We start from the raw sequence: 24150 nt of genomic DNA on the forward strand, positions 1-24150 counted from the left end.
TATGCTGCTAAGCTTGGACTGATTGCGTTTTTTGTTCTGGGGGGGGGGATAGAACGTACCGACTCAGTTTCCTCCGAGTATACTTAACTGTATTAATCACACTAGTAGAAATTAGATTTCTGGTGTGTTTCTCCTTTGTGCTTTGCAGTGATACAATTACTCAGTGGAGGAAAAATTCTGTCTCGTATCTCGATTTGCGCTTGTCGTGGCTCTTGCCATTTTATGCCTTTGAGTGTCCAGCTGACTATGATCTCCCCCCCCCCCAATGCTTACATAACTGCAGAGCGCTTTGCCTCCTCTAATCTGGGATGTCTTTCACTGGATTTGATTCAGTCAGTGAAAGGAATCCCTCTCATGTAAAAAGCAGACCATCACTTTTGTGGACTGGAAGATGTCTACGCTCCTCTTAATCCTCTGATCAGCCTGTCATTCAATTAGTTTGATGGATAGTCTGTCTTCCATCTGTTCCCTGTAGATTGCCTCCTTCCCTGAAACAATTGCTCTTTCAGTTCCTTAATCTGCTTTTCACTCATTCCAAGAGTAATTTGAAACATTCGATCTGTTTTACATCCACTTCAATGGTTTACAGTAACTTTATAGGCAATTACTCATGGTTACCTCTGTCTGTGGGCTGAAGCGGACATTTCTTGTCATGTTTGCTTCTTCCATATTAACAATATCACTTATTCCAGCATCTTTTGAACCCAGTCATCGTCATATCCTCTTTTTTTTCGCATTCACAGGGAAGGCTCTCTCTGCACCATCATGTGTTCAATTATTTATACTTGCAACCCACTCATGGTCCTCCTTCCTACCTCTCTTTTTGTACTCTCCGGATTTATGTCCTTCACTCTGCTCATGTTATTCATGAATATTAAGTGATAGTGAGAGAGCTGCGCCTCTTGTAGTTGACACTGGACCGTTGTTATGGAAAGTAAAATACATCTCCGCATAGTCTGACTTTCTTCTTTTCTCTAGGGCCTCCTGACAAGCTCCCACAGCCCACCAAGCCTTTACCAACGGTGCCCGTTGCCCGCTCCAACCCCCCGTCAGATCCGCGCAAACCAGACCGGCAGACCAGACCCCCAAGGCTGCCTCCCGGTGACAGACCGTCCCACCCCAATTCTAAACCTAACATCTGTGATGGAAGTTTCAACACCTTGGCAATACTAAGGAGAGAGATGTTTGTCTTTAAGGTAAACACACGGCTGGGGTGTCAAACACAACAAGGTTGTTGTTTTGAACCATTAGTTGGAATGTCAGACTGGTTTTTGTGCCCCTTTTCTGTGCTTGAAAACATGCTAACAGCAACAAGGGAGGAGAACAAGGGTCTCCCGTATTGCGGTTTTGTCATGTGGCTGTTGGTCACGGGAAGGAGATGAATTGCATTTTTGAGTCGATTGAGGACAAGGGGAAAAAAAAAAAAAAGGCTGGAGTGGAATGTAGAGTAGCAAGGCAGGCTAACTAGCATGTGACATTTTTATCTGTGTGTCCGCAAATACATAACGTAATTACAACCCACGATTACAAATCGTCACACATGTGATATTTCTTGGAATTTCAAATGGAGCCGTGCAAGTACTGTCATGGAAAAGGGGCATCGCGTAAATCGTTAGAATTTTATAAAGATGCGATGAGACAAAGCAGCGCAATGTGTAATATCTTATGTCCCTAAAAAATGCCTGCCTGGTATTTTTTTTTTGTGTGTGTTTTATTCCTTTTTTTTCATATACATTTATGTACCTAATCCATATCTTGACGATTTTGACAAAAAGACGTACCGTCCGTTTCACTGCTAATGCCAACGTAAACGAGATCTTTTTCCGTTTACCCTGGCCTTTTTGACAAAGCACTTAACAAAATGGACACAAATAGTGGTTCTTTTGGCTAGATTACCCATCTTAGTCAAAAGAACCACTATGTGTGCTGCAACAGTTGTTCTTTCTCTCGCAAAGCAGCGTGGCTTTTTTTTTTTTTTTTTACCCCAGCACAAGAGAAAACCACGCTTGTCCCATAATTCATCTTTATCCTCGGTCGAAGCTTGTGAGCACAAGACCACGGCACCAAGCAGTAAGGAACACAGTAAAACCTTGGGGCAACACACAAAGCACCCCTGTGTTTTGCACACAGAGGATAAAGAGTGCCTCTCATGCTTTTATGCGTGACTGTTTTTTGTGGGGGTGCTTATAAATAGTATTAATTGGTTAAATAAGGGGAAGAGAAGACTCTCCCTTCTCGCCCATATTGTTTTTATGGCCAAAGATAAATCTCTTTTTAAAGCTACAGTATCTTATGGATGTGTAACTGCGTAACAAAGCCAATGCACATTGGCAGTCAAAAGTGATCGTCTTCATACAGTAGTTGTCTCTTTGCGGAGTCTCTGGACTTCACTCGTTATTGCTCCGAGCGCTGCTTGCTTTGATTGTGTGGTGAGAATCGTGGGACTTGTGCAAAGCTCAGATGGTTTCGAAAAAAAAAAAACAAGAGAAAAGCTCATGAAATATGATGGAACAAACAAACATTGGTTTCCGCAAATTATAAAAGAAGTCAGCAAAAGAAGCAGGGGGATTTTTAAGTGCTCACCCTGACGTGATTTTGTTTTAGTATATATTTTTTTAGTTCAAAGAACATATTGTAAGTTAATTGCTTGACCCATCTACATCCTAGTAAACATTTGAATGAGTTAAAATTGGCGTTAGTTTCATGGCTTTTGGCCCCAAAATATATTTTTCACTTTAACCTGTGCACTGGTTGTTGATTTCGACACCTGCACTATTCATGTTTCAGATTCAGATTGACATGAGAATGTTTTCATTTCATACTAAACTATTTCTCATAATTATCCAGGCTTAGCGCAATATTATAACTTCAAGGAGGACTTCATATCCAAACATTTATTACCATTTTAAATATTCACTCAACATTCCAGCTGATTCCATTAAATCTCTGCACGATTGTTACCCTCTCAAAAAGCTTGATAGTCCTCGGGGGAAATGACTTAAACCTTATATATTACCGTACATTGCCGTACTACTCATGGAAAATAGCAGAAAATAGCCGACAGCAACCTGTTTTATAAACAAATTCAACTACAAGCAAGGTGAGGAGTCATGCTCATTGCGGCGGCTGCTTTACAGTTGGATAATTTTTCTGCTTGGGTAGCCGAGAGTCATGTAAGGTTCACAGATGGTGGCGTTCAGCCAAGTGTCTCAGTTAATGCTGAACTACGAGTACAAAATGTCAAAGCTACCACTTTCTTTGACTACCATTGCGTCGCGACCGCTACATTATACCGGTCCCCACAAGGTACTCTTGAAGCTACAATAACCAGTGTACATTGCGAATGCCGTGCCTACACACGTTAGTAGGAGTGCAGCTCTAGTTACTAGGCTATCGGTTCCTGAATATCTCTTCATTTCGTTATTACCCTCATTCTAAATGCCAGTCTTAACCGAGAAATATTCTAGATTCTTTTCCCAAACGTAGAAAATAGTCCATTTTAGATGCTACAGTATTCTGATTGAGTTGTATTTTATGTATATGAGACACTCTATTTTTTTTTTTTAATTGTTCCTAATGTTCTCTGACTTCAACTTTCAATGAATTGATAGTCCCACAACAACAAATTGGCTGATGAAATGGTTTCTAGCTTTCTGGACTGAGCCTCCTTTCCCTAGCGGGAGTATAGGATGTTGGGGTGCGGAAAAAGACTTTTCCTCTTTTATTAAGTCAAGCGGATTCAGAAAGGTCGGGTTTCCCAGTTAAATCTGTTTTCACTTACTTTTCTGTTCCTTATATGAAAGCAAATGTGGAGCGGTTGCCGTCGATGGCGGCCGCCGGTTTAAAGTGAGTGAAGCGAAAGGAACTGAGAAGGTTAGCGAGAGAGAACAAGGTTAAAAGCAAAGAAAGGGGAGAAGTGTCCAGCGAGAGTCCCAGAGAAACAATTGGATTATATCGTGCGAGAAAAAGAGGAGCGGAGACACTTTTGTTTAATCAGCTACAGTATTGATGTCGCCATCATTGCGTGTTTGTGTGTGTGCGCTCCACATCCCCTCCAAATCTCTTTTCGTCCTGAATGTATAATGTGTTCAGATGATGCGATGGACCATTTTCTGCCAAAGGGTGGGGGACCTCTTGAGCGGGTCCAAATGGCTTTCACAGCTGGGTCTCCCCCGGCTCTCATTTTGGCATCAAATTTCAGCCCTTCATCAAAAAGAAACGGCTTCCATTCCGATAGGACATCTGAGATTCCAAACACTCCCGGCATTCACGCGCGCGTGACTCCGTGCTTCAACTTCTGTGTGCATTGCAACAGATGTGCTATCCAGGAAATCTCCGAATGCCTGCGAAGGATCCAAAGTGCTCTTTTATGCAAGAAGTGAATTGACGTTCTTGAAAGCTAACGTGTTTTATATTCTATACGATATACCTTTTTTAACGACGATGATGATGATTCATTCATGCTTCACAATCAGCACATTTTTTGTCTTTTAGGATCACTGGTTTTGGCGAGTACGAGATAACGCAGTAATGCCCGGATACCCCATGCTGATCAGTGTTTTCTGGAGGGGTCTCCCGCCCAAAATTGATGCCGTCTACGAGAACAGTGAGGGCAAATTTGTTTTCTTCAAAGGTAAGGCTGCTTTTTACTACCGCCATTATTTTCATCTCCACTCCAGTGTGTCTTTTTCATATCAGGGCCCCACCTTTGAGTGTGAGTACAACTTTCGTGAGATGAACTTCATGGCGGTCCTTGGCGTGCCTCTCACGAGGCAACAACAAGCTCCTCTCTTTGTTTTGTGGGCATCTTTGCTCTTTGTTATCGCGGAGGGAACTCCCTTGATTTTATTTCACTGTAAATCTGAAAAGATTAAAGTAATGTTTTGCTCACTTGGTTGGAAAATCCAACGTAATCCTCAAGATTTGACTTTTAATAATGTTGATACTGAGCTTAGTGCTCGCGGTATTAATGTCTCTCTTTAAATATTGAGCTCTAGCTCAAATTAATATAGTCTTGGAAATGACGGCACGGCAGATATACAGTTTTTTTTTTTTGCCTGTATCAATATGTATGAGGCCGAAGCTTAGGTAGGCTATGAAAGCACGCTGGCAAACAAACTACAAATCTTCACTCAACCCCATTTCTATTTTCAAAACCCAACAATTCCTGGAAACGCACACTGCACTGCAGCTCGCGTGCCTTTTCTCCACCCTGCTATCTTCCCAGACCGGCTAACACCAAGATTGCTACATTTCCACCAGTGTATGGTCTCCATTCACTTGAAATACACAACCGATTTCCCAGGAGGCCTCATTCAGAAGGAAAGGAAAAAAAAAAAAAAAAAAACACTGCGATTCCTCACGTTGACAAAATACTGCAAATAACCGTTTTTGTGAAGTTCCGTAGGTGCTTCATTGCATTTTCATACACATGCAGCCTTTAGGCTGTAACTTGGGTTTTAATGCAACACACAAGCGGGTCTGTGTAGAGTCACTGGTGGCATACATTTGAAATCGAATCATCCCCTTACCATAGTCACTTTCTCTTCATTAGATGTGACTTGAACTAATGAATGGGAACTTACATACACAATAACTCTTGGGTGTCACTTTTTTAAAAATACAATTTGATGTGTATTCCTTTTGGGGGTGGGTAGTGGATTTAATCCCAGGGTGTGGTGTGTTTTTTCTTTGTTTCAGGGCCAGAGGAAGTGTGACATGGATTGAGTGGGTCTTTGTGAGGGAAAGAGGTTAAATGAATTTCCTCTCCAAAAGGAGGCCACTACTGGTCTATGTGTGTGTGGGTGTGTGTGTGTGCGTGTGGCAAATACCACTCATTCACTTACTCTCATGGGATTATAATCATTCCGGCAATGATTTTATCGAGAATAGTTGTGCAGTATTCTACAAATTTCCTTCGGTTATCTAAAATATCCCAGACTCCCTACTGTTCATATTTATACATATACATTAAAAGCGACAAAAAATATGCCATGTCTTTTGTTTAATTCCACCATCTCCCGTTATCAATCTCAGATACAATTTCCCCTGACGCACTTCACCCATCCCCGCTTCCTCCCGTGCAACCCACCACCTCCAAGAGTGACTCACAAAAACACTTCCTGGGGTCACGCTGTCACAAGTGTGCAGTTTCACCTAATTGCTCCCCAGGAAAGGAGAGTTCACCACAGAGAGAAATTTGGGGACTCGAGTCAAAAGAAGACAATTCAACCGAAAACAAGAGTGCATTTGTCTAAAGATCTAGTGTACGGAAGTAAGCAAAAAAAAAAAAAATAGTTTAGTGAACTAATTAAATGAATTATTTCTCTCATTAATTTGCTATTACAACAAAGTATGTCAGCAAGCGGATTGTCATTCATGCTTTCGCTATTAAAACTCAAACACATCTGGGCATGTTTATTATTTATCTCCTCATCCATCAGTTGTTCCCAGCAGTTCCCGTATTTTCTCAAAGCACGGGCAGGAAGAACGTGTCCCTTTGCGTGTCCTATTTGAAAATGAGGGAAACATCCGATACACAAGGCAACAGCTTGGTATTTACACCAAAGCTCGCGCTCGCTGTCCTTGTAAATTTGCCCTTCCGTTCTAGCGCATCGAGAGGCTAACCTACGCTGTTACTTGTCTCTCAATGTTTCTCCTTTTTTTTTTCTTTTCTTTTGCAGGGAAGCAATTCTGGGTGTTTAAGGACACAGTGTTGCAAGCCGGATACCCGAAGGACATCAGCCAGTACGGCCACGGCATGCCGGCTCAGAGCATCGAGACGGCCGTGTGGTGGGAAGACGTGGCGAAGACCTACTTCTTTAAAGGGGACAGGTAACAATTAATATGAGAGATAAAAAAAAAACCATTGTGTCTCGTTTGATGCAGCATTGTGCTCAAACCAAAAGTTTTGGGCTTTTGGGACATTTTCTGTGGAGTTTGTCTCCTTTATATTCGGTTTCATTCCACACTTCAAAAGCAATCATGCTACGTTCATGAAGACTCGTCGGTCTGCATGTGAGATGAAAGCTTGTTTGTCTACGAGTGTATGTGAATGATTCAAGCTTTGAGCAGAAAAGCACCATCTGTTGTCGTCCGCTGAAAAATGTTACATCCATAGCAACGCGCCTCCCTGCTTTTGTTTGTTTCTTCATCTTTTGCTCGTTTTCAGGTACTGGCGCTACAATGAGGAAATGAGAACCATGGACCCCGGCTATCCCAAACCCATCACCGTGTGGAGAGGTGTGCCTGAATCGCCACAGGGGGCCTTTGTCGATAAAGCCAATGGTATGATTTGTCCTTCCTGATAGGGCCGCTCGATTATGGGGAAAAAAAAAAAGGAATCACAATTATTTTGCTAATAATTCAAATCACGATTATTCAAACGATCGTTTATGTTTTGGTGCAAAAGAAGAAAATGTTTAAACAAAAAAGTGTAAAGACAAATGTTTTTTTGAAACACTATAATTATGTAAGTTTGAAACAACATATATAAAATTTGTTATTATAGAATAAGAAAAGGTGCAAATGTATAAATTCAAGAATTATTTCCTTGTGTCTAAACAGTGTGTTGGATATAAATGCATATTAATAATCGTTTTTTTTTTACGATTGTGCCAATTTTGTAATCGTGGCGTGTCATCGTAATTTAGTTTTGATTAATTGCACAGCCCTACTTCCTGACACTCTAATTTGACAGTAGCTGTACTGTTCACGTGCTATCTTACTGTATATGCTTAAAATGCATATTAATAATCGTTTTTTTTACGATTGTGCCAATTTTGTAATCGTGGAGTGTCATCGTAATTTAATGTCGATTAATTGCACAGCCCTACTTCTTGACACCCTAATTTGACAGCAGATGTACTGTTCACGTGCTAGCTTACTGTATATGCTTAATGTCAATATGTTGCTAATGGGAGATGAAAGTAGGTCATCCTGCTTTTTTCCAAATGAATTTGTGAGCCAACATTTATCTGGACCACCTTGCTCAGTTGGAGCAGGAGGAACAAGAGCACCACTGGGATCTTCCAGTTTTAGCCCGATGGCCTGAATCAAGCGCGGGGCAGGGGAGGGTGCGTAACTTTCCAAACGTTCACCCGTCGAGGCGCTGGATTGTTTGCAGACGAGAAAATCTTTCCTCGTTGAGCTGATCCTGCCAGGTGGGGCCGGGCCCGGATTTGGCAGCACCTTGGTCGGAAAAAGCAGGGCAGGTGGTGCCGAACGCTCAGGCCATCTGTCCTGCGGGTCGGCAGCCAGATTCATAGCCCAATATTTCCGCCGCTGAGACCGGGAGGAACGTGAGCGTGAAGGGTTGGCGGCGTGGCTGACTGTTACCCGCGTTCATCGCGTGCGCGTCGACTTTTGAAGCAGATTCAGGTTAGTGTAGAGTCACGTGCGTCTGAAGTCGACCCGGATCAAGTGGCATCGTTGAGCACGTTTAAAGCTCAAGACGTGAGAAGTTGAGTCGTTATATTTGTGAGCGCGTGCTGCTCTCTGCTACATTGAGGGAAATTGAGTAACGGTGCTTCGTCCGAAAAAATGAACCAGGACACCTTTCCCGCGCCTTTAGCAAATGCAGTCGGAAAATAAAAGATTGAACAATTCTATGGTGATGTGATGGATGAATTCTGCAGCATGTGTGGAAAGGAATGCATTGCGCCGGTCGGAAAACGGAATTTCCATCAAATCTGCTGTTTTAACCACCTTGTATTGCAAGATATTCAACAACAAAAGTTCAGTCCGGAAGTTGCTTTCTTACGGTGTCACCTGTCCACCATTTTTAAGTCCAATCTGGTTCACGCTATTTACATTTAGAGTATCTCAGTCCTCATTTTCCCTGCAAACAGCAGGCATGAATAATAAATAGCGAGCCAAGCTGTCACATGCAGGGTGAGAGCCCCCCGTTTTACATGACGTACTGTATATTTTCAGGCAGTCAAGCTAAAAATGCGTCAGAATGAATTCTATCATTCATCCAAACCGCCTCATTGCTGGTTTGGACCAAACTTGATGTCATTAAATCAATTGAATACATATGCAAATGGGGTGTCGTCGTGAATATGCTCTATGCGCATTGTGCACCGAAAGGCGGCGTTTTCATTTTATCTTCACTCAGCATTTGCATTGCTGTCTTCACAAATAATCCCACAGAGGGACAAGTGTTTCCAAGCGAATTCCTCCTCCAGGGGGTTGGAATCAAAGATGAACACTGACTCGTCGTGACTTTCTTGTTTGCGTGACATCAGGACAATTGGCCACTCATTCTTGGAAGAAAAAAAAAAAAAAAAAACACCAGAGCAGCTTGTTCTGGGTGACATTTATTGTGCTTTGGTGTGATATTAGCTTTGGGGTTTGACTCCTGTTTTTTTTGTTTGTTTTTTTTGGGGGGGGGGTAAGCTTTTTAATTAATCTCCAGAGACAATGCTGCTTAACGCTGCTGAGACAAGTGCACGGTGTCTCAACTGCAAAGTCACACAGTTCACTATTTGGTGAAATGGTTGAATTATTTAAGCTTCTTGAGATGCGCGCCTGTGTAAACACAGATCATCTTCATATATAGGTAAGCTATCCAAATGTTTCCTAATCAAACATTTTGAATTACTGAGGAAAATATTGCAGCACAAATTTGCTTGCTTTAAATTGGTTAAGATTGTGTCGAAATAACAGACCAAGTAGGGACTGGGGACAGACCATTAATATCGTTTTTTTTTTTAAAAAACGACATCGATTTTAATCAGTCAGTTCTGATTCAAGCTCCTTGTGGCTATTTTCTCCCCCCCCTTCCCCCCTCCCTCCTCAGGTTTCACCTACTTCTACAAGGGGAAAGAATACTGGAAGTTCAACAACCAGTTCCTCCGAGTGGAGCCGGGCTACCCGCGTTCCATCCTCAAGGACTTCATGGGTTGCGACTTGACGCCGGTGGAGCCGGGGCGCCCGCCGGCCGGCGACGGCGACGCGGACGTGGTCATCGAGCTGGACAACGAGGCCAACACGGTGAAGGCGGTCGCCATCGTCATCCCGTGCGTGCTGGCGCTGTGCCTGCTGGTGCTGGTCTACACGGTGGTGCAGTTCAAGAGGAAGGGGACGCCGCGCCACATACTTTACTGCAAACGCTCCATGCAGGAATGGGTGTGAAAGATCAAGAGAACAGAAAATTGGCGGCACTCTTATCACTTGAAGGATGACGTGGAGGTTTGAAGCCACGCCCTCTTTTGCCGGGCGATCCGAACCACGGGCGGCCTGATAATTGGCCCCTGGGATGATTGCTGAATCAGCCTTTTTTCACTCACAAGGGGAGCAGAGGGACACTTTGCGAGGAATGCTTTCCCCTCAAATGACCTTCAGACAGTTAGACGAGAAAAAAAAGCAACTTGAGGTCCGTTTTGTTTTGTATCTCTTTTGCCGGACTGCTCTTAATCAGAATCAGGGGGAGGACTTTCAGAGGGACGCACTCTCCCCACAGGCAAGTCGTTGTCATCTGTCATATCAGGTGTTCGGACAAAAAAAAACAACAACAAAAAAAATCTATTTCTGTGCCCCAAAACTCCAAAAGATAATCACACTTTAATTTTCCAATTTTGTTTGGATTCTTTAAGGAGGTTGTCACTGTTCCCTTTAAAATGTTCCTGAGGAAGAGACCAAACTAAACCAAATAAAATCTCTCCAAAGAGGATCACTTATCTCTTTTTTTTTTTTTTTTTCTTTTCTCAAATGTCATTTTTTTTTCATCATTGGATCCGTCCTCTGGATCCATGCCGTGATTAAGAGTGGGAGCTCTGACTGTTGTGGCAGTCTGTGTGAGACACAGGGGCCAAAATATTCTGCAATATTTTAACTCGCCTTAATTATACTTCATATTTCTTGTGCTTGGTTTGGCTGTCCTTTTGTGTCGTTCTTTTTTTTTTTTTTTTTTTTTTTTTCTATACTGCTCTTTTCTTTTGTTTTATTTGTATGAGAAGCAGCTTTAAAAAGCTTCTTGTAATTTAGTATTTCTGGATTTTATTACATGACCCAGAACGCTCAGCACTGGTTTGCTGAGCTCTTCTGGGCAATAGAGTCGGCTTGTATTCAGAGTAATGTTATTATATGTCGGAGGTTCCTGGAGTAAAGCCACTACTTTGTGTTTTATATTTGTTGCTGTTAAAATTTTATTATTTCCCTGTGGCAGATATCTTGTAACTTGAAGGTTATGTATTTGTTTTATTGTCTGATGTCTTAATGTGTTTGTTTGTTTTTTGACAGAGTGTACATCGAAATGTCATTCTCTGTGGTTTTTGTGAATGAATTTGTTTTTTGTTTTTTTTTAGGGGGGGGTAAGAAATCCTGTTGACTGCCTTTTTTTTTTTTTGCGAGCTCTCACACATCCCAGAATGCTGTCTTCTTTCTGTCCGAGGACCCGAAAAGTCAAGATCAGTGCCTGTGTCAGCGTGCATGCAAGCTTTTACAACCACACATCTGCTCAACGTGGCTTTCTTTTCCTTAAAAGCTAGGAGGCCTTTGTTTTTGTTTTTTTAACCTTTGTTTATATTGCAGAACTCACACCCTAAAGGTACAGCCATAGGATGAAATAGGTACATTTGGGAAAATATCGGGCAGTCTATATATCCAGTCGGTCTCATCACCAGATCAACTTTTTTAATGTCCTCTCTGAATGTCTGTTTTCATGATCGCGGTCTTCTTTTTCTTTTCTGGTTGAAGCAAATGGAACATCTCACATTTGTTTTTTCGTGTAAGACTTCGGGACGATAAAGAAAAAATGTCCTGACAGAATGAATAAATTGATCAATTCTTGATGAAAAGCTGCCTTGAAACTGTTCATCTTTTTTTCACGGTATGTATAAATCCTCCCTTCATCTTTGCAGTTTCCGACGTGACGTTTCAAGGTTATGAGCGGCGAGCGATAGACTAGTTTGCGCGGCTGCGTAAGAATACATCACCAAGCAGCAGGAAGAAGGTACTGTATGCTGTTTTTTTTTTTTTTTTTTTTTTTTAATATATATGTCATCTTATATAGGCCATTTAATCTTCAACTAACCTAACATGCATCATTTTGAAAGGAAAGAGGAGTACTTGAACATGTGTCCATGTATAATACCTTTTATCTCCCTGAATTGCATCCTAGCCAGGCTAAACGTATGCTTCCATAAAAAAAAAGATGTGTATGTTGATGTGAAGTAGAGAGCTCACCCAAGTACTGTTGTTGCGTGCCGTTTATATTTTTCAGCAGTTGATAAAAATCAGCAATCTATTTACTGTAGATAAAATGTGTACTCTAACCTCGTTTGGCGTCGTATCGCACTTTGCAGTTATGTACAGTAAGGACAGGAATGAAAATAACACTAGACTAAGATAACTGAAGGAATACATTTTCAACAGGAATACAACAGGAACTGAAGGAATACATTTTCATTTAACCTAAGGCCTTCCCGACACCATGCTTAATGCCCCCTCTGAGGTTAAGGACCATTTATCCTAGCAGCGGCTATTAGCGGCGCTCAGTGCAGCACGTCAGAGAGTCTGCTTGAAGGTTAGCTGGGGTCAAGGTGTCGCCGTGGCCTGGAGGAAAAAAGAGAAAATACACAACACGTAGAGATGGATGATCAAGTAGCTGACTTTAGTAGTATTCTGCTAGCTAGATCATATTTCTTCATGTATAACCGTTATACAGGCGAGGAAATACGATTTAGCTAGCGTTATATTGTCGCTTCCTACAAATGCTTCTGTTTTTTTTTTTTTAAATCACTGCGCGAGACTACTTTCACTATGAATGCGAAGTGCCTATTAATATGGTGGACCAGGTGCTAAAAGCCGCTGCTCATGTCTTGAATTAGTCCAGCTCTATTATTTTAACTCATTCAATGCCATTGACGGATTTACTTGTCTTGTCACAGTCCAGCCATTCAATCCCAGGAACGTATTTATATTTTTTTCAAACATTAGGGTAAAAGAGGGTCTGGAAATGTCTGGCAGTGAATGAGTTTAAAAAATAACTAGAAGGGGACATAAGATGGAAAAGCACTACTTGAGCTTTCACTGAATCCGCAGCCGGCAACTTTGTCGAGATCCCCATGTAGGGCAGTGAAAATGTGTGTGTAAATATTGTATGTCCCTATATCATCTAAAGGTGAATGCGGCCATGTTTTTGTTTTCCGTTTGAAAGGTAATATTTTACGGTCAGACCTTGTAAGCTTCAAGTGGGCTATTTGCTACTTCCCTGGTTTCCTGAATGCAGCAGAAGTGCATAAATCTGCTTTATGCGAGACTCCTGACTCTCTATTTTTATGTTGTTGACTCACAGGGCAATGGAGTTTCTTTGTTTTCTGATTTTTTTTTTTCTTCCCCGCTGCAGACTGTACTGTGTATTAATAAGCATTTCCGATGACATGCTTATACCGTGCCGCTGTCTGCCACATGGTTCCGAAGTTGCAGGGTTGAATCTCGACTTTGCATTTACTTCCCATGCTTGCGTCGGTTTCCTTCAAATACTCCGATTTTTTTCCACACCCCTAAATCATGCCAACTTGGCATAATCAAATCCTCTAAATTGCCCATAGGTGTGAATGTCAGTGCGAATGGTTGCCTGCATTCAAAATTTGGCTCAACAGCATTGCATATTCTTGACACGAAAGGTGACTCATGACCGTATGTCACCTTTTGTGTCATTCCTCCATTGTAGCTTGAAAGAGATTGTGCTCCTTTTGTGTACAGAAATGAGATAGTTTTTATCACTTTATGGAGTGTGACGGATGAAAGCCGTCTTCCTATCTCCCCAAGTTACATCCACTGGCTAAGAGCCTTCCTCCTCATCACACATAATAGACCATATTCGTGCAGCCATAAAACACCTCTGAAAAGACCGAAGAATGAAACACGGCACTTTCCACGTAGAATGAGACTGAGTGGGCAAAAAAAATTCAGCCTCTACGCACTCCCCTTCTAATAGTTTTGTACAATGAGCTGTGAGAATCGGACATGCTAGGAAATGTGTTTGCAATTCATTGCCAAATGGTTTTTCAGCAGCTGTGCATGCACCTTCCTGCTTAAAAATCTGCTTCGGCTAACACGTCAGTGTATATAAAAACATACCAAGGGCGTATGATACATTCCAGCCACATTTTGCTTTTGTTGAAAGTATTTCTGCACAAACAGTATTACATTTTTATTTTTTTTTTTTCGATTTCTCCAATTGCTGACACTTTGTTTAGCCTTCCTGCCATGTTTTGACTGAAAGCTTTCTCGTTTCACTTCTCCGGCTGTCTCCTGCAGAGCTGTTATGTGTGCTTTGTTCACGCCATGAGCAGTCTGGCACTGATGAATTCCGACAGAAAGTAACAGCAGTTTAATGCAGAACAGACCCAAATGAATTCAATTAAAAAGTGCTTCAAAGCGTGCTAGCTCCTGGCAAACATGTTTTGACAATCTCCAATCAGGATGACAGAGTTGGAGGTGTGGAGAATTTATTTGAGCTTGAGGATGAATGAAAATGAATTGCTGAGCTCCAAACAACTCCACAAATATCACCTTCATTCTACGTTAAGATGTTTGGTTTTAAGACATAATGGATCACTTTAGATTTTTTTTTGTTTTTTCTAAAATGCAGTGCTGAGGTCTGACTAAGGCATTTTCTTTCACAATTTTAGACAGTTCCCAGGTGTTTAACAGTACTGGGAAAGACTTTGCCACAATACACAAAGGATAAAACAATTAGCTTTAAAAAAAAAAATGAAAAAAAAAAAGCCACTGAATTACACTTGCCAAGTATCACGGTGTTGCACATGACATCTAAAAACACAAATATGCCCTCCACCCACGAAGGCAACTTTAACATTAGAACATTACTATCAGAAGCTAATGCTAGTTCCACTGTTGGCTAATGTTAACCTGTGCCAACATTGCAACTCTGCTTAGTTTTTTAACATAATCGTCGACCATCGCTTCAAAAGGGTTTCTTTCACTTTGCAACTACTGCCAAACCCGTCGTTATGACAACGCGGTCAAAAGTGCTTATTGGGCAAATACTAATATATCAGCTCATGTGAGCATTGCAGTTCTCAGTATTGAAATGGCACTGCTCCGGAAGTACAAAAAGTATTTACAGACAATATACTTTATTATAATCATTTATTTATCTTCACTTTTCCTCTGTAGGCTCTATTCTCGCATGTGTGATGCATGCGTGTATTGTACAAAAGTGCTTTTTGTGGCGAGCTCAAGGTTTAAATACTGAGGGGCGCCCCCACAAAGGTAAATACCACACTCTTTGGGAAGTATGTAAAAATGTGGTGGCTCAGCGGTTAATGGTGAGAACGGAACGCAGCCGACTTTGACTGCCGCCGCCGCAAAATTGTCCTAAGCGCCCCGGTGGGCCTTTTTTTTTTTTTCTTTAGATGGTCAAAAGTTCATATTTTGTCGGGGTCGTACTGAGACAAACATCCCTCCTGAGGGTTCTTGAGTGATGTCATGTTTGAGTTCAAGGTGAAGGACAACAAAGAAGTTGGGTGGTAATTATGAACTTATACTTGACCTGTACTTAGCCACGTTATTATTTTCTATCGGCGTCAATTTGCTACTCGACGGTTTCCAATCCCGCTCAAACATCTTAACCAGACTTATCTAAACATACCTTGACGGGCGGTACTTAGGTAATGCTGGAACTGAAAAGGGCCTTCCTCCACATGTCACAATGTTGAAAACAAGTGTCCAAATATAAAACCTATGCATCCATTGCGAACTAGCTTGCTTATTTAGAGAGGAAAAGAAAAACAGCAATCTATAAAAGTGAAATATTCGTAGAGCCGTATAAGGTCTTTCACACAGTGGACACGGCGCGGAAGGTCACTGTGCATGTTGTGAGACGCCGATAGCGCCTCTGCAGTCCCTGATGACTGTTCGTACCTTCCTCTGTCCTCTGTGTGAGCTTCTCATTAGAGAAGTAAACACAGTGTCCACTTTCCACAAACTCCACGCTGGCTTCCATCTGGACAGGATAAAGGAGGAGATGATGAGAAGGAAGTAATGATCGGCAGTGTCCAGGTGAAATTAGCTCCATCCGTCACGTAGTCTGTAGAATAACATCCCTTTGTTTCTGCGCTAGTTATGGCAAAAAATATGCTTTGCAAACTATCTTTTCATCTGGGGACGCTCGTTTTGTTTGGAATAACGGTCAATTGGAAAAATAAGCGTTGCGTCGGCGAACTCAATGGAGTCATTCAATTTCACAATCGTCAAAGCATTGGTAAAATTATTGTTTTTATCTCTGATCTCAATTTTTTACAGGAGAAGAAATGATTATATAATCTTGGAAAACGAAAGCAAAAGAGCCGACGTTGAAAACTGTTGGTGATCATTCCATGGGGAATCTTTCAGAGGAACATTTCGATGGTTTGCTTGAATGCTTTTGCCTGGATTTGAATCCTTCTCCAGGCAAGGTAAGTGTCTACGCTTTCATTTGTACCCCTTACTTGAGAAACCGAATTACAGCTCTAGCCATTTGTTTATTTACAGTAAACTTCCAGTCTGATGTGTATTTTCTTTAGTTTCATCTTTGCTATTTCGCCTTGTTTCAGGCACCCACCCATGATTTTATTTCAGTTTATTGATTCTGATACGTCAATTTATACAGCCCAAAACTGCCCTAGCTTGACATTTACTTTACCATGGTTCACAAACAGAATCATGAGACGGATTAAATGTGAATCGAGCTTCCACTCCACGGCTATTTCTAGGTTGTATATAATCTCAGCGCTGAGGCTGAAGCTGTTGATCCTTCACAACGGTGTGGATACGTACATCTTAGAGCGTGGGAACATCAGAGGAGCAAAAAAAAAAAAAAAAATGTTTATTTTTTCCTGGCCTATTTCACAGCTTCCTGTTCCAGTGATAACGCTTTATCAGCAGCAGACATGGGACACTACTTTTTTCATGTTGAACCAGACTTTTTTTTTTTATGTATACATATATATTGAAGGACCTCAGCAACAAATGTGCTATATCAACACAGCCCAGACCATCTACTTTCCTTTTTTCATTGGTGATGATTTTCTTTGAGCAGGGGCTCACACTCAGGAAGTATGTGCAAAAAAAAAAAAAAAAAAAAAAGAGGCTCTATGGTTCCTGTGCTGTCTGTCTCTACTGGACTTCAGTTTGCTTTTATAGTCAAGATGACATTTTTTTTCCTGTGCTCCGGGCAATTGTACACAGCAACAGCTGGGAGACGATCATAATATTATTCTTGAAGAGACATCTGTATCCTCGGAATAACAGCTACACAGTCACTTGAGTGGTATACCTGCTTGTAATATGGACTGTAGTCCTTTTTTTTTTTTTTTTTTAAACACGCGCAAACACTGTTGAGCGTGTGCTGTCCTTTCTAAGCTTGTCTCGGCTTCTAGTCATGTCTTTGTGGTCCAAAAAAGATTGACCTCCGTTCTCATTCTCAACGGCATTTACATCCAGAAATTTGCATCATTTTTAAATGGCACCTGAAAGAATAAATACCACAATAAACACACTTTAATCAGAGCATTTGTTGGAAACTAAAACTTTTTTTTGGGGGGGGGGGGTAGAAAACAATTTTAAGGCATTTTAAATAAGCAAGGTTGTTTCGATTATTCGATTTAGTTTCGTCTTTCATGTGCCGTTTCCTGTGTGTCGTGTCTTCTATGCTCTCCACCTGTTTCTTGTGTCAACAAATCAGCTCCCTCCAGCCACTCGTTTCTTTTCCAGGTGTGCGTCATTCTCTTGCCAATTTGTTTGTATTCAGTTTTACTGGTTAGTTGGGTCTGTGTTGGTTCATGTCGTGCTGAGTGTTTTGTTTGCCTGTGTTTCTTCGTCACGTTGAGCCAAGTTGTTGTTTTAATCTTTATTAGTTGATTATTTTGGTCGTTTCCCATCTTGCTTGCCTTTTGTTGCTAAATTGTTTTTTGGGGACATCATGCTCTCCCGCCTTGGCTAGCTGCTTCCTGACAGAGAGGTATGATACACACTAAAAAAAAAAAAAAAAAAACATTTTATAGAGGGTGGGCCAATAGTCGTGTTAAGTTAAGTAGTGTTGCAATGTTCATGGATGTTTTCAGATCGTTTGAGCTTTTGATAATCCCTTTTGCCATTCACACGCAATTTACAGTCGCTTCTCACCGCTGCTATCCAACCAAAACATGTCACTGTCAGAAACAGATGCTGACAGGTTTGAGCCTCGCTAGGATATGTCGACGACAGGAAGTGCGGAGGGGTGACGGTTTGAAACGGATGACAGCGGGCCCCGCGAGACGATCGGCTGTGAGAGCAAGCGAAGGCTCCGCGAAGTCGTCAACTTGATGTGAATGGCTTTTTACACACCGCGGCCTTGTAAAGCAAAGAGCGTGATCAGTGTGATCATAAAGAGAGCAACTGTAAGCGCAACGGAGTGGATATCCACAAGTCTTCTCACAGGACGTGCGGTCAGTGGCCTGAATCGCCTGAGCCGTTCTCTTTGTGCAGTATTGCTGTGATATAATGGAAACGTCTCTCAGTATGATCCAGTGCAGTTCTACACGATCAATTCCTCAATCGAAAGGGAATGTTATCTTTGTAAAAGTAAAATAAAAAAAAAAGACTTATCTGCCCTATGGCTGGATGCAACACGGACGTTTTTGCTATTTGACACGCTTTAATGAATCAGATTAAGATTCTGAGGCTGTAAAGTAGGTAGCAGTGAGCCATTAATGGCCCATTGGATGGTAAATCCAAAAGCAGCCATTTATTGAACCTTAAATCCTATGCACGCGACAATGTGGGAATTGAGACAAATTCAGTGCAAACGTGCAGCCTTAACAGGCAGTCTATATTTATTGGATGTGGCGGTGTTAGCGGTGAGTCGCTGTGATTCTCTGACAGTTACTTAGCGAGGCCCCTGTGGGCTCCAACCTTCCCACCCCCCCCCCCCCCTCCCCCTAGGAAAGTCATTATAGAAGTGGATTATACACGACAGCAGAATCTCATTCCCAAACGGCTCAGGAAGTGAAGGCTGAAACATTTGGATTAAAAACACCCGGCCAAAGCTCAGTTCAAATACGAAGCGTACCGTTTAGACTCCTATTGAAAATGCCGTGCGCGCGTTTGTTTAGCTCTCATGCCACGCGCTCCCAGCGGACGGACTCCTCTGCATTCATTTACCTTGGACTTATCCCAATATGCAGCGGTACCTCAAATCCAATTGCAATCATAGTAATAATCATCCTCTAATCCCAAAGATGACAGAATTATCACCTTCCAAATTCATTACATGACTACGTAGTGAATAGAAACGAGTGTGATGCTACATTGCAGCTAGCATGCTAGCTTTTATGTTGCGCAAGGTTGTGGTTATCAAGTTGTGGAATTGGTGACCATGTAGGGACCACGGAGGACCACGAGGGTTCTAAAAATGGCCCACCAGTGATGAGACATTGTGATTTTCTGGGAATGTTTTGGAAATGATTCTTTTAAAACACTAGCAGAGAGTTTTTCTGTATTTTTCTGCTTCCTCGTTGTCATGAAAAGCCATTAAGCTCTCCGCTCAGCTCTCCGCTTCAAGAAGGTTGTTGACCCCTGTGGTGTAAAGGTTGCGATGCAATAAACATAATTTACAAAAACAAAGACATGTGGAAATGTATGTATTAATCAGTGCGCCGTTATTTGTTCTCATGCTTTGTTCTGCCCTCCTCTCTTCCATTTTTTTTTTTTTTTTTTTTTTTTTTTCTCGTTGCGATTGTGTTCTATGTGGCAGTAATGAAAGTGTCTCCATCTGAAGCAGGCCATTTCTTCTCTTGAGCGCTTCTCTGAGCTCTTCCCACTCAGAGCTAAAAAAAAAAAAAAAAAAAAAGGGAAAAAAGTCCCTCACTCTCTGTCGCTCCATATAATTCACCTCCATATAAAAGAGGCTAATTAAAAATTGGACCAATTCTAACGCTTACTACGGGTCTTATCGCTGACCAATCTATGCATTGCGTCAAAAGTAATTAAGGCTTCCGAGTCGGCTTTTTGTTCCCCAGTCAGTTCAATTAGCGGAATGAATAAAGTGGAAGAGAAAGAGAAAAGAAATCGGTCAACACGCAACTCATAGCAGGAAGACGGCAATTGTCTTTCCATCAAACCCGATCCTGTAATTGTGTCTTGGCTACTTTGTACCGTTGCTGTGGTTGGACCGTCGACAACATACTGAGCTGCCAAATATTATTGCCGTTACATTTTCTAAAGACGAGAAGCCTTTCAGAAATCGCCTAAGATGCTCTTTCTCCTGTCCGATACTATTTTTAACATAGCTTATTGCATAATACAGTATTGCTTGGAACGAATCTTGTGTAGCATGTGTTGTAATTGGTCTCATATCTGGACCATCTCTTAACAGCATGTTCACTCCCTTGCTTCCCATTTGCTCCACAGCCTTAATAATTCAGACACTCTGCGATAGTGTTGGTTTTGGTCACTGTGGCCCAGAAGTGGTCCATGATGATGATGATGATGATGATGATGATTCAACACTTCGAAACTGTCAAAGAGGAAGACTTCTGTCAAGACAAAAGCTTTCAGGTAAACAAAATGCAGTTACTGTTTTCAAAAACGACACTACCGATTTCCATGAAAGTTTGAGGGGGGTCAGGCTGTCAACTGAAAATTTTAATCTGTAATATTTTGCTACCTTTGCATTTGGTATCCAAACTCGTGATTTTTGTTGCTGTTTGAATGCAAATAAAATCACAATTTTGGGGATTGGGCAATATTTTCTTTGGGCATATTTTCATACTTAACACAAAATCATTTTAATTTTGCACCTGCATATTTGACCAATTACATAAATATGAATTAGCTGTTGCTGTTGCCAAGGAGATGCTCAATTACAATTTAGCTTTCTGTCAAAGTGACTAAGTCATTTTGCTTACTTTTACGAAATGTTGTCAAATGACCCGCTTGGAAACAAGTTAGGAACACGCCTTGAAAGTATTCTATTGTCTGTAAGGATCTAATTCATGTCCTTGAGGCAACTTTCTCATCTTATGTGAACTTAGGTAGGTTCTTTTTGAAAAGCCATTTTCCCCTTAAGAGAATATACTGTACCAGTCTACTGTTAATGCTCGCCCAAAGGGAATCATGCAGAAATGTTCAAATCGTACAGTGTGTCTTCACCATAGTGCTGCGTAGTTTGACCTTAATTAGCCTCTTGCTCATTTTGCATGTCATAATGTTGTATTGAGGTCCCGCGCTTTTTTTTTTTTTTTTTTTTTTTTTTTCAGATTTATGGAAACCTTGCAGTTCAGTCAAAAGGGATTGTAAGGAAAGAAAACGTTAATGGATATTTGTCACCTTTTTTGCGATGCTATCTCAGGTCCTGAGAACACCTCCACCCGTCCTACGCGGGTAGCAACATCTATTTTAGTCCCAGTGCTAATGTTCTTGGAGCACTCCTGTTAAATGATGCAGCGTGCCCTAAAAATGAAAACCTGCCGTAAAATTCATCTTGTGCTAAAGCGCTTGCCTTTAAATAGACACGAACACTCAGCGAGCACAATATTGACTACACTTGCAAAATCTAATGCATCTAATTTGATTCAGGTACTTTATTAAATATTCTGTCTTGTGTTTATTATTTAAATCCAGACTCCAGCTTTGAGTTTTCTGCTGATACGCCAGCTTAGTTCCACATTCCAAAAACATGCTTCTTAGGTTAACTGAAATATGCAAAATCTTTTTTTTTTTTTTTTTTTCAAAGCCTGTGCCATATACAAAAAAAAATTGGAAATTTGTAAAGTGTCTTATTTTCTTTATTTAACAGTCAGTTCAAATTATTTCAGTGAGTGCGTCTTTCTTGAACAAGTGTGTATATAATTTCGGACCTTGTTGTGAACATTGTGGCTAGGGATGTAACGATTAATCAAAAAGTGATTCGTCCCAATTATTTGATTCGCCCTAATTAATCGATTTGATGAATCGAAAATTGCTTAAATTCATCCAGGAAATTATGTCTTGAAACGTTTTTTTCATTCCAGATGCATAGCACATTTTGAATGTGTAGATCAAATTATGCTTTTGCAACAAAAAATATCATTGCGTATTGTGTTTGTGGATGGCTGCAGAACCACACCAGTGTGCAGGGACAAGCAGTGTAGCAATTTTTTAAAAATCGAATCGAATCGAAAATCGGCAACTGAAAATCGAATCGATCAGGGCTTGAGCGAATCGTTACATCCCTAGTTGCGGCCATTCAGTGCGTCTGCTGTGTATAAACTGAACTATGCTGCCGTACCGAGCAAATCCACTGGCGTAAACTTTACTCTCGCGGTGGCCTTGTTTGACCTGCTCCGTGATGAATAGCCGAGACAAATAGAATGAATGTCCTATTTGTGCGTGCTCACATTCAATCATTAGAACAATGCAGAGTTGACTATAACGCTCAAGGAGATAGATGATGCGCACTTCCTCCGCGAACATACAGTATGTGTGGTGACAGACAGCTGGCGTTCGGGATACGACCCCCCCTTCCTGCTGTTCCAGCAAGCCTCACCCATAAGGTCAACAATCTAAATTTCAATTAAAGTGGAAACTGCGGCTGATGGGGACCAAATGAATGTTGATGCATCTTCGTCTGTGGGTTCAGATCTCAACGGCTGATAGGGAGGGTGGGAAAAAAAAAGCATTTGGGCAATTATCACAAATCCCTCTAACTGCATTGCTGCCCTGGCCGAGATTAGTGGCAACTATTACAATTAGAAACCAGACGGCAGCGGTGTGGCCGGCGGCAGGGTGGGAAAAAAACTGAATGTCAACTTAAAGAGCGTTATTGGAACGCTGAAGGTGGAGAAGATTGGGGATATTGAAAAGGACACAGTTTGAGGATGCAGGAAATAAAATCATCTGGATCCAGAATTTTTTCAAGTGTGCTATCCATCTACTTGGTTGAATGATGCTGTACAGCAGCCAATTTTAATAGTTATCCAAAATGATTTGTTTTAGATGAAGTAGAAACAAGTTCAACCGAAAGGATTCTTTGGCTTGGATAATAAATGTAATTATTTTGAACCACTTGAAATAATTGGTTTGCTTCACCTTAACAAAATGGAGTTTAAAATTTCAGGTTGCGCCAAAATGATTTTGATTTTTGTTATTTTTTTAACATCAGTCAAAGCTCATATCGCTTTTCTTTTTTGAAGTTCACCCAATGTTTCCCCTTTTCCCCCCCAAGTGTAATGCTAATGACTGCTACTACCACTATTAGTGATAATGATGATAAAACTGTCAAAGTGTCTTTTGCTGCAGCCACGGAAATATGCCATAGCTTTGCTTTGATCCAAGCTGGAGCAGATATCTAATGCAATTGCTGGGATTTCCCCCCCCGCCCCCCAGTCTTGTAATAGATAACCTGTGACAGGAAACTCGCAGTATTTGTGTATGCGTGTGTGTGTGTGAGTGTGTGGTCGGACGGAAATCCCCAGCAATTAACTTCAACATACACACACATTCACGCTCTGCCATTAATGTCTTACTTCCCGTTTAGTGACACAGTTAAGAAGCTATTAGAGCAGACCTGCATACACTAAAGGCTTTTTAGGGACAACGTAATTGCACGTGTGAAGAGGTCGCCCGCACTAATTGTCTCTAGCAGGCAAGTGGATCCCAGTCGACAGTTTCTCTGCTGGTTCCCTTCTGTAGTTGATATTATGTCAGTGTGAGGCAGCGCAGACGCTGTGCTGAGTGCGGAACTGCTATCTGATTTGTCTCACAGCAAGGGAGGACATGGAATGAGTTTCCCCAACGCTTTTGTGGATGCATTTCCAGCCTGCATAATGATAGCCATCCTCATAAACATCAGCATCAAGCCATGCTAATGTTTGGTACAGTAGCTGTAGCGCAAGCAAGCTTCAGATGTTTATTAATTGGAGGTCCCGAGCTCATGTTTTGACTCAATCACTCCCAGGAATTTAGATTCTTTCACGCTCTCAATGACTACATGACCAGTTTTAATCAGGATTTGAATGTCCTCTTTGAATTGACCAAATTAAATAACCTTTGTTTGAAATAAATACTATGATGGTTCATTTTTATCACCGCCCTTTAAGTTTGTGAAGCTCCGCCGTGATCTCGCTCACAAATAGCAGCAGATTTTTTTCCAGAGAGTATCGTAGTGTCATCAGCAAG

At 41.4% G+C, this 24150-nt stretch overlaps 2 protein-coding genes and 1 long non-coding RNA gene across 4 annotated transcripts in view; all 3 read left to right on the top strand.

Moving 5' to 3' along the window:
* mmp16a (matrix metallopeptidase 16a (membrane-inserted)) overlaps positions 1–11801 on the top strand; it is a 35916-nt gene extending 24115 nt beyond the window's left edge. For both annotated transcript variants that reach the window (XM_086020816.1, XM_086020817.1), the window contains 5 exons: positions 979–1196; positions 4495–4633; positions 6684–6834; positions 7172–7287; positions 9803–11801. In XM_086020816.1, coding sequence (XP_085876942.1) covers positions 979–1196; positions 4495–4633; positions 6684–6834; positions 7172–7287; positions 9803–10137 — 959 coding nt within the window. In that variant the 3' untranslated portion in view covers positions 10138–11801. The remainder of the gene's footprint in view (positions 1–978; positions 1197–4494; positions 4634–6683; positions 6835–7171; positions 7288–9802) is intronic.
* A 5944-nt stretch (positions 11802–17745) lies between these two features.
* On the top strand, positions 17746–20486 carry LOC147127430 (uncharacterized). The gene is made up of 3 exons (XR_015084465.1): positions 17746–17974; positions 18172–18440; positions 20404–20486. It is a non-coding gene; the product is annotated as an uncharacterized LOC147127430 (long non-coding RNA).
* The window catches only part of LOC147127431 (uncharacterized), a 32879-nt gene continuing 29213 nt past the window's right edge, over positions 20485–24150 (top strand). Inside the window, exon 1 of the mRNA XM_086021220.1 lies at positions 20485–20550. The gene's annotated coding sequence lies outside the window, so the exon portion shown is untranslated. The remainder of the gene's footprint in view (positions 20551–24150) is intronic.

This window comes from Filicampus tigris, chromosome 21 (genome assembly GCF_054856515.1).
Source record: "Filicampus tigris isolate MCC_2025a chromosome 21, RoL_Ftig_1.0, whole genome shotgun sequence".
NCBI lineage: Eukaryota > Metazoa > Chordata > Actinopteri > Syngnathiformes > Syngnathidae > Filicampus > Filicampus tigris.